This window comes from Postia placenta, assembly GCF_002117355.1.
Source record: "Postia placenta MAD-698-R-SB12 unplaced genomic scaffold POSPLAscaffold_6, whole genome shotgun sequence".
Lineage (NCBI taxonomy): Eukaryota > Fungi > Basidiomycota > Agaricomycetes > Polyporales > Adustoporiaceae > Rhodonia > Rhodonia placenta.
The window spans coordinates 413,558-423,375 of NW_020169837.1; the positions used below are offsets into that span (position 1 = coordinate 413,558).

General features: G+C 51.9%; 2 protein-coding genes across 2 annotated transcripts; both read right to left on the minus strand.

The window, feature by feature from the left end:
• Window positions 1-2,188: 2,188 nt before the first annotated feature.
• On the minus strand, window positions 2,189-5,346 carry POSPLADRAFT_1046060 (hypothetical protein; the record flags this gene model as incomplete). The annotated part of the gene is made up of 7 exons (XM_024478937.1): window positions 2,189-2,443; window positions 2,596-3,208; window positions 3,439-3,674; window positions 3,912-4,136; window positions 4,161-4,469; window positions 5,018-5,052; window positions 5,235-5,346. The coding sequence occupies 7 exons, from the start codon at window positions 5,344-5,346 to the stop codon at window positions 2,189-2,191; spliced, it is 1,785 nt and encodes a 594-aa protein (XP_024339406.1).
• A 2,125-nt stretch (window positions 5,347-7,471) lies between these two features.
• On the minus strand, window positions 7,472-8,763 carry POSPLADRAFT_1141283 (hypothetical protein; the record flags this gene model as incomplete). The annotated part of the gene is made up of 2 exons (XM_024485281.1): window positions 7,472-7,538; window positions 7,673-8,763. The coding sequence occupies 2 exons, from the start codon at window positions 8,761-8,763 to the stop codon at window positions 7,472-7,474; spliced, it is 1,158 nt and encodes a 385-aa protein (XP_024339407.1).
• Window positions 8,764-9,818: the final 1,055 nt, after the last annotated feature.

Sequence of the window (9,818 nt, forward strand, 5' to 3'; positions counted from 1 at the left end):
AATCTGTCGTACTTCTTTCCAAAAACACAAGATCCGGTTCCCCCCTCGAGTTCAGAGCTCATAAGTCAAGTTTGCCCTGCGTCTAAGCCCTCAACTGCGTCACTTCATTCCTCGCTGCATAACCTCGAAACCTCGTCTACTGCGTGTACTCGTCGATACCGTCTCGACGAACCTTTCGACTTCGGCTATTGTCGAAGAACTGCGTTGCACCTCGAACCACGTCCTAGCTAAGTCCACCCTATCGAATCGTGTCTCTTCCCTCTATGATACATCGAAGAGCTCTGCCGAGCTTCGATCGTCTCCACTAACCACCCACAGCCTCCGAGTAGCTTCGACAACGTGTCGAGCCACCTCGTACCTTCCCTAGTGTTCGTAGCCTTTTCTGAAGGCGTTTCTCGTGTTCACTCGAACCACGGGACACCTTGCTGCTAACTCCCCTCTCACTAAGACTATAATCTGTCTCTCTAGTCCCTTTAGGTCGCACCCAGGTTAGGGGTTAGGGTTTCGTAGGTCGTATCACCGCACTGCAATATCTGTTGATGCGGGAGCAAAAGGAGTCCAGGAGGCACATGACTTGACTGGTGTGGAGCAAGGCATCTATCAGAGATCACACTGCTGTGGTGTCATCTTGCATCATTTCAACATCAAATGATAGGCGGTCTTCGAACCAATCATAGCGGTCAAGTTCATGGAGTAAAGGGTTGCCTGCCCCATTCTCCAGCAGTCCATCCACACTATAGTGCTCCTGTATTGCAAGGTCAAGCGGGCCACCTTCGCCCTCTTCAAGCATGCAAGTGTACAGACCCTCGGTACGTGCACATTCATTGACTGCTCAGAAAGCTCTAACCATCAACTGTCGCCACCAGCTAATCTCGTTGAGATCGTGGCACAGCCAGTCGTAGGCATATGCATTATTGAGCTCACGATCCCAGAATGAGACCTCACTCTCTGTAGGTGAATGGGGAAGAGCAGGGATGTAACCCCCTGCTAGCTGCGAGCTGTTTGGGCTTGTAGTCATCATGGCCGGGTGATTATCGAGGCTACTGGTGTTGGGGGCGTTTATTTGACTCATCTCTCTCAGGACTGGTGTTGTGAATGCTCCTGCAGGAGCCTGGGCATCCTCGATGAAGAATGTTATGAAAATCCCCTGGCACACCTCGATTGTCACGAGTTGACACGGTGTCTAGCCGTTTTTTAATTTTTTCCTTTCTGCGGGCTCGAACCCACAACCTCTGTACTATATGCTCAAATGGACAAGCCTCGCCGGCACATCATGTTCTCCTGTAGATTAGATTAGATAGGATGGCAGTGCATGGCACAGCCTGGGCTCCGCTGACACAGCTGCTATGACTCACCAGCCCCCGGGGCTGCGTTAGCATGCTGTGCATGGACCAGCTGTGCATGAACGAGCTGTGCACGAACGAGCTGTGCATGGACCAGCTGTGCATGGACCAGCATGCACAGCCTGCCCTTATCTTCCCCTATATATAAGCCAGCCTCTGCTGCCCTAAAGATCTCAGTTTTGACCTCTTGTCCCTAGGTCAGTAAGCCCATGTACTTACTTACCTTTTCAATGCTAACTTATCTTGTCCCTAGCCTTAGGTTTGAGCATCACTCACCATCGCTTCGGTGAGACTCAGTCAAACACCCCCAGCCCTTAGGTTTGTTCTTTCCCTGTTGCTTGACCCCAAGTCGCAACATCAATCTCGCCGGAACCCTTGTCTTGAATTGCGCGCGTGGCCTGCAAACTGACCATGAGGTGGCTAAACCCATATTATATCGTGATGGGTGTGTACTCGACCATGCTCACAGATGAGAGGCTGAGAAAGGTACTGCCCTTTAGCCCTTGCTGATGGATAGCTATGCAAAGGGTGTCACGCAGCAGGGTAATGGGGGTCAAGTCCTCTGAATCAGTTCGAAGTCAGAACCCTGTATTTTGTCACCATGTTTGTGTTCTTTCTAGCACCATAGGACATAGATGGAGAGTGGGCATGTTCACCAGTGACGGGATCAGTGGGGTGTTGCAGTGTGATTTTGGTTTCACCTCCAGTGTGTAGCTTTGTACCTGCCCATGTCTTGTACCCTCAGACAGCAGGGATGTCTCGGCATTGGCAGCTGACTGGTATCCAAGTGCGCCCATTGCATGTCCAACTTGATCAGGGGCTGACGAAGTGGTGGAAGGTCTGGATCAGGTAACTTCCTCGATCACGCTTGACAAGTCTGTCAATGCCGCCACCCCTGTCTGTCCACCGGGTTTTAGGCTGATGTCTTCTCCCTCTGTCTGTAGGTAGTAGGTTGAGGCGGTGGCAGCTGGGCTATGGGTCAACTTGGCTGAGAAGGCATCAGGATCGAAGTGCCATCCTTGATCGTGTCTGCCTGGTGTTACCAGAATTTTGTGTCGGACATTCAAGTTGTGGTCTTTGAATAGGAGGTATGTACTGTCCTGTCGTTTGTCAATGGAAATCAGGTTCCCCCACTGCCATGGTCACCCTAGCAGGAGGTTGAAAGGGACTGAGTTGCCTATCCACAGTGATGCATTAGTTGTGATGCTCCCACATGACAGTGGCATGTCTTGCACCAATCCAGCTAACACACCCACCCCCCATTCACATCGTTCATGTTGACAAAGCAGGTAACGTCCATGGGCCTCCGGAGCATGCTCTTCCATACTCGCCAGTGAGCTATGTTTAGCTGGGAGCCTGTATCGATGATTGCAGTGACTGGTCGGTCATCACACTCCATCTGCAGCTTGATGAGAGTGCCTCTTGATGGTGTGACAACTGTCAAAGCCACCATGGCTGCTTGACGTAGCTTTAGCACATTCTGCAGCTGATGGGACATGTCTTTTGATATGGCGAGCACTTTCCCAATCTTTAGGGATACTGATGTGCCCAGGACTCTGTCGAGGATGTCAGCTTGGTCAATCTGTGCCTGCAGCTCGATCCGTCTCGGCACTCGCTTTCCTGTTGCTTCCAGGCCTTTCAGTGAGTCGGCAGATACCCTTGGCTTTGTTGTGATCTCATCCAGGTTGTGGGTGTCATCCTCCATGAATGCATCACTATTGTTGGGGTCCACAGTGACACGCAGTGGCAGAACCTCAATGGGTTGAGTCAAAAGCGGTTCATGCGGTGGAGGGTCCCAAACAGGGGGTGCTTCTTGCGATGGGGCAGCTGTGCGGCTGTGTGTGATCAGTCCCTCCACTGCAGACCTGCGAGAGCGGTCCTTTGGGTGAGCGATAGGTTCTGCAGCAACCTCCTTTCATGCGCAAGTGGTCATCCTACCAGATCGGGTAGCAGGCATCACATACGTGTGCTCATCAAACTCATTGTCTGTGTCTTGTCATCTAGCTAGGCCGAGAGGACGCCAGAGCTCATGGCAATGAAGTTAGTCTGTAGCAGCATCAAACATCGGACGGCATGCGCAATGGGCTCATTGCACATGCATGCAACATGTCCGCCATCCTTCATGATGATCTGCCCACTCATGTCACGGGTCACAATTCCATCAGAGAGGAGCTGCAACACCTCAGGACAGTCCCGCACTCCATGTCCGGGGTTTCCACAGCCAAAGCATCCCCGGTTGATTGATCCCATTGCAGTGTGCACATCCATGACCGGGACGGGCATTGTCATCACTGTGACAGTGGCACCCATCATTACGGGTTTGTGAACCACCTGAGCAACTAACGGGTCCATTCTACAGGCACGGAAATATAGCACTGGATAGGAGGGGTCACTGATTGACATCCAATTGAGCTGAGAGATCAACTTCTCCATCTCCTTGGTCTCTTGTTGCTTGCATTGTTTCCTGCTGACTGGTGAGTCATCCTCTGTGTTTAGTGCGGTGTCTTGGAAGCTGACTCGCTTACTCCTTGTCTTCTGATGTGTCGCTCATTGGGGTTTCTTACGGACATCATCCTCACTGGAGGATGAATCATCCTCATTGCTGGAGTCGTCCAAGCTGTCAGCAGTCTCCTGATCTGACAGCAGATGTTCTGCATCAAAGTGATTGCGCTGGAGGTACGTTTCCACAGCTGTGGTCACCTTGTCCACTGAAAAGGGAGTACAATAATTGTGCTTTGGGTCATTGACCTTTAGGTTGATGATGATGTGTGCATGCAGCTTCATGTGCATTCCCTTCCAGAAGTGTATAGCACACACATTTTCCGTGATCATGCTGTGTTCAAGCAGCCATCCCGTGACATGCTGGAACTTCTGCGTGTAGCGGTGCCACTTATCCAGCGATCTGATGGGTTGCTTTGCGGACCAGACCTGGAACATCATGAGGTCGCTGAGGGTGTATTGTTGTGTGCTCTGGTCTGTATTGTAGTATTGGAGCAAGTCAGCTCGTAAGTCTTTCCAACTCGGGATCTTGTAGCTCTCAAGGGTCTTGATCAAGTCTTTGACCTTCAGTGAGGTGTAGCGGGTGACAGTGGTAACAATGTCCTTGTCATCAGTGATGCCCTTTTGCTGACATAACAATTCATACTATTTGACAAACACCTCTACCTCGGAGAACTTCCCCTTGAAGGTTTTTGGGGCATCTTGTGATCCTGCATGTGGTAGGCTTGCAACGATGACTGTGCTTGATGTTGAGCTGCCACCCGATGGTGCACCTCTGGGCACTGATGTTGATCTTCTGGACATCCTTGCATGGTTGAGTATTCCTCATACAGCTTGACAGTGCATGCACTCTTGGGACCCCTTGTGGTGGGCTCCAGATGTGTGGTAAGTAAATAAAAACTCTTTACTGTCACCAGGCTGATCAAGTCGCCGGGCTAGGCGAGTGGTTTGGGGTCGAGGAAGCCTGGCATGCAGATCATGCATATGAGGACTCGGGCACGCAACGCAGAAGAGTCGACGTCCGGTGTGGGCGGATTGGGTCTTGGTGAGCATGCCTCTAGTGTCATTTGTACTACTATGGAGCAGGGGAACTGAACTCTTCTTTTTCAGACTATGTACTTTATTTACAGGGCGGCGGTGCTCCAAACATTATAGAACATTGCAGAATGGCTTACCTGCCTTGTCCGGGCTGAACAAGTGTCCGGAGCCCCTGAGTGGGTGCACCATCAGCCCCGGGTGCAAGACTCATCTAACATCCTTGGCACATCGATGGGTGGCACATCTGTTCTGCCTGTTTGGCAGCGATGCTTGCAGGCTGCCATTCCGGTAGGTCTTTTCCTCTGCGCGTCAACACTCTGATGTGCTGGAGAGACTGCATCCTTGTGTGCCTACCTGTGGTAATGCCAGCAGTGGCCTTGCCAGAGGGCATGTAATAAGGGGGTTGGCCGAGCCATGACAGGGTGTCCATCTTTATTGGAGAGCCATTGTCCAGGGGCATGGACATGGTCCATGGGCTGACACTGCACCTGGCAACTTGGGTGCTGACTGCACTTGGTCAGCATTGAAGCATCACAGCTGGTAGCATATGTGGACTTGCCATTGTGTCACTATCACCTGAACTTATTATGCTGGTGTCGCACTTGCGCCACATTGAGGTGCTGCTGACTGAGACAGTGTGTCCAGAGGTGGTGTATGTTGGAACAAGGGTGCGACGGTGCAGGGTGCATTTGTCCATGGGTGTAGCGATGCCCATAAGGGACAATTACGTAGTGTACATACATCGTGCATGGTCATTATATACTATGATAGGGGCCTCCAGCCCCCAGCTACTCATGCACCCGAGCTTTTGAGCTCATTCCTGATCATGCAGGTCAGCGTATTTCAACAGTGTGCAAGTTTGCTCACTGTATCTGGCACGGTTTTTATATCAGACACTAGGAGGGCAGCCTGCATGCAGCATCAATGGGTGAACAGCCTTGGAATAACAACTTACTGGGCTTGGAAGACTCTGAAGAGCCCAATGATGAGGAGTTCTTTGGGAAGTGGGCAAAAACCAGGGCAATACTTGTCCAGCTGATTATCACAACAAAGGTAAGTGATTTTGTGCACCATGCAGATTGACTCACCAATGGAAAGCATCTCAGACATGCACTCATCAAAACTCCTCATGCAGCCTACCGCAAGTTAATGATGGTCTTCACATACTTGTAGATCTGACCCTTTGTTGACGCAGTGGAATACTCAAGCGCAGACAATGGCAGCGACAAAAAGCATACCTAACATGCCTACTGTGCCATTGCAATCCCGTCCATGTGAGGGCATCCGCATTCTGCCATAGCATCAACCTCTCTAATGCCAGTGAAGAAGTGGGTGCTATGGCGGAGGCAGTGCACACTCCCACTCGCACAGGCAGAAGTCATGCATCTCGACAGCACACACATTGGTCATGTTGCAGTTGTTCGAAAACACCCCTTCGCCACCAAGGCATGAGCATGCACTGGGCTGGCAAGTCTAGCACACCCTCAATCTCAAGCCCAGCTGCAGTGTCATCCATGGATGCAGTAGAGATAACAAAGTTGGAGTACAGGAAGTCAACAAGTCTCCTTGGAAACACCAGCACTATCACAAGTTGCTACATCACGGATCTTTTTCTTTTTCTTTTTTTCTTTTTCTTTTTTCTGGATTCGAACCAGCGATCTTGATGTGTGGGGCAGTGCTTGACATGGACAGGTCACACTACCTCAATCAATTAGATTAGATGGCTGTGCAGCACAGCCCGGAATAGCATGAGCACTGCTTACACAGCCTCTCTGACTCACCGGGCTGCTGTCTCAGTGGCTGTGACATAGCAATGCTGCACACAGACCAGCTGCACACAGACCAGTGCACACAGACCAGCTGCGCACAGACCAGTGCACACAGCCAGCCCTGAACCTCACATGTATATAAACCTGCCTCTGCTGCCCTAGGGGCCTCAGTTTTGACCTCTTCTCCCTAGGTCAGTAAGCCCCTATACCCCTTTTACTTACCTTTACTAACTTAATACATTTCTTGTCCCTAGCCTTAGGTTTGAGCCTGCTCACCATTGCTTTGGTCAACCCAGTTGAACACCCCCAGCCTTTAGGTTTGTTTGCTCCCTGTTGCTTAACCCTAAGTCACTACAGTATCCCTGATACAATGGTCTACACTCCTAGATCAATGCCTGACTCATAGACAATGAGCGAGGACTTATGGACAGTACGTCGTCCTGAAGATCGAGCAAGGAAGTCGAGAATGACTACCACCCCAAGTGAAGAGGAGCAGAGACTTGAATGAATAACCAGGTTGAACTTAGGGTCTGACCAACTAATGGTACAACTATTTATACAAGTACCAGCTATGCACGGACCATGATACAACGGTCTGTACTCCTATATCGATGCCTGACTCATAGACGACGAGCGAGGACTTATGGACAGTGCGTCGTCCTGAAGATCGAGCGAGGAAGTCGAGAATGACCACTACCCCAAGCGAAGAGGAGCAGAGACTTGAATGAATAACCAGGTCGAACTTAGGGTTCGACCGACTAATGGTACAACTACTTATACAAGGACCGACTGCGCACGGACCATCGTGTCTATGTGGTCGTGTTAGTGAAGAAAGAAACATAGTGGTACGATACCAGGCACGAAGTGCGCACGGACCCCATTATGTAAGCTACATAATGTTCAACCTGCGGGTGAGCGCTAAGACAGGCGCCAGTATGGGTGCTAGTAGTACAAGGAATAGAACGGAAAGACAAATGTTTCATTACCCCCCTACCAGAGTCGAAGTCCCATTCGACTACTTACTGCTCACCGTCTCCATACAACTCCCAATCTACGCCGTCGTCCTCCTCTTCGTCGAACCATTCCTTGCGTGCGTTCCTCCCTTCGTTCATCCATTCCTCGCCAGAGAGGTGCTTCTGATTCGGCCAGGAGCTGTCCCACGTCCATTGAGTGGTGTCCGGTGTCCAGTCGGGATCGACTTTGCGAAAGACGACGGGTGTATCGGGGCGGGGGCGCGAAGGTCCCGCGACGGGACTGGTTGGGGGTTCGGGGTTAGCGCTACGCGGTGGAGGGATGGGTATCGCTTTCGTCTGCTTTTCTTTCTCCTTCCTCTCCTTCGCTTCGTTGATGATTCCTTCGAGGAACACGTTGTCGATGACCACCCCCACGCGTCGCGCAGGTTCTTCAGGTGGTGCGGATACGTGTCGCTTCATCGGCCTGGTTCCACACTCTCGCTCCAGGTGTCCAGGGGCTTCTTTTCCGCATCCTGCGCATCGTACGTCCGGACAGTCCCGTACCCAGTGTCGAGACGATCCGCATCTCCTGCAGCTTCCCTTTGGGGTCCAACCAGGGTTGGGTTGCCAGTCAGCGGGGATGGTAGTGCTCCGCAGCGTTGCTTGGAGGAAAGGGGATGGGATCGGGAGGCGCCTGAAGGCAGACGTCGGTAGGGGTGCGGGTAGGGGTAAGTACGCGTTGGGGATGGCGCGCGGGATGAATTTGTTGTGTCGTGCCCGGATGCTGCGTGGTAAGAGCGGTTGAAAGCGATGGGCAACTTTCAGATTGTCGAGCCGGATGAGCTCGGTGAGGACGCGGTCGTCCTGTTGGCGTAGGAGCCGCTTGTGGTGGTCGATGGCCTCGTCGGCTGCCTTGACAGCCTCGTCATATTCACGGCGGGCGGAGAGATACGCCTCTAGTGCCGCGCGGTCGGTGGCATTGGTTGCCTCGGGGTTGTGGGCTTTGAGTTTGTTGAAAACGTCGGTGGGGTTACTGAGAAGGAACGTCAGCAAGGTGCTGTCGCCGACGTGGGTGTGCTTAGGGGTGTAGATTGAGAGCCTTTTCCCGCCTTCGGTCGAGGGGGCATTGAACTGGTCGAGAAACGAGAGGGTGGAAGACATGTTGGTGCGAGTGGGGATGTAGCGACTGGGTAGAGCTGCTGTCGATTCAGCTCAAATCCTTCCTGTTCTTATACTCTGTCAACACTTCGTCAGCCGTCCCAGTCAGGTTCGCTTCGGGCTCCCATGAGTCATCGGCTGTTGAGTAACCCTTCCACCTGACGCGATATTCGCGGCGTCGCATCCTCTTGTTCTTTCGATGTCCGATGATGGCTTCGACTTCGTAGTTATCTTCGCCCTCGATAAGGTCAGGAGGTGGCCTCGTGTAGTTCGGACCATGGATCTCCGTCTCCGAGTAGGGAGATAGAAGCCATTCGTGGAAAACGGGGTGGACTCGCCAGGTGCTAGGGAGGTCTAGCTTGTATGCGACCGTTCCGATCTTGTCTAGGACTTTGAACAGCCCTTCTCGCCTCGGGGCTAGTTTCCTGGACGGGTACGGCAGCTTCAAGTTCCGGGAGTCTAGCCATACCAGCTGACCTTTACGGAAGGAACCCCCCTTCCTTTTTACTCTCTTGGCCAGGACATTCTGGGCCATCTCCATTGCCGCATGTGCTTCCTCACGGATGTTTTGCAAGTCCTTGAGGCGATAAGCTGCTTGCGGCGTGTTTGATCCAGGGTGCGCGGTGGGTATTCCGCGAGGTTCGTATCCCATCATGAGTTTGAATGGGGATGTCTTCATCGTGGAATGCTTGCGGGAGTTGTGAGCAAATTGCATGGTGTGAAGATGGTCAGCCCACTTATCCGGATCATTGGCAGTGAAGCAGCAGAGGTAGATCTCCAGCGCTTGGTTTACTCATTCTGTCTCGCCGTCAGTCTGCAGGTGGAATGCCGTACTCATGGCCGATTGAATCCCAGTCATTTTGCAAAGTTCCTGGAAGACTTTGGACACAAATTGCGGTCCTCGGTTGCTGATGATCTTGTCTGGGAGTCCAAACCACTTGTAGACCTCTCGGTACATTGCATCTGCCATCCCAAGAGCATCAATTGTTTTGTTGCATGGGATGAAAATTACCCCCTTCATAAGGTCGTGGTCCACTACGACCAAAATGAATCAAAGC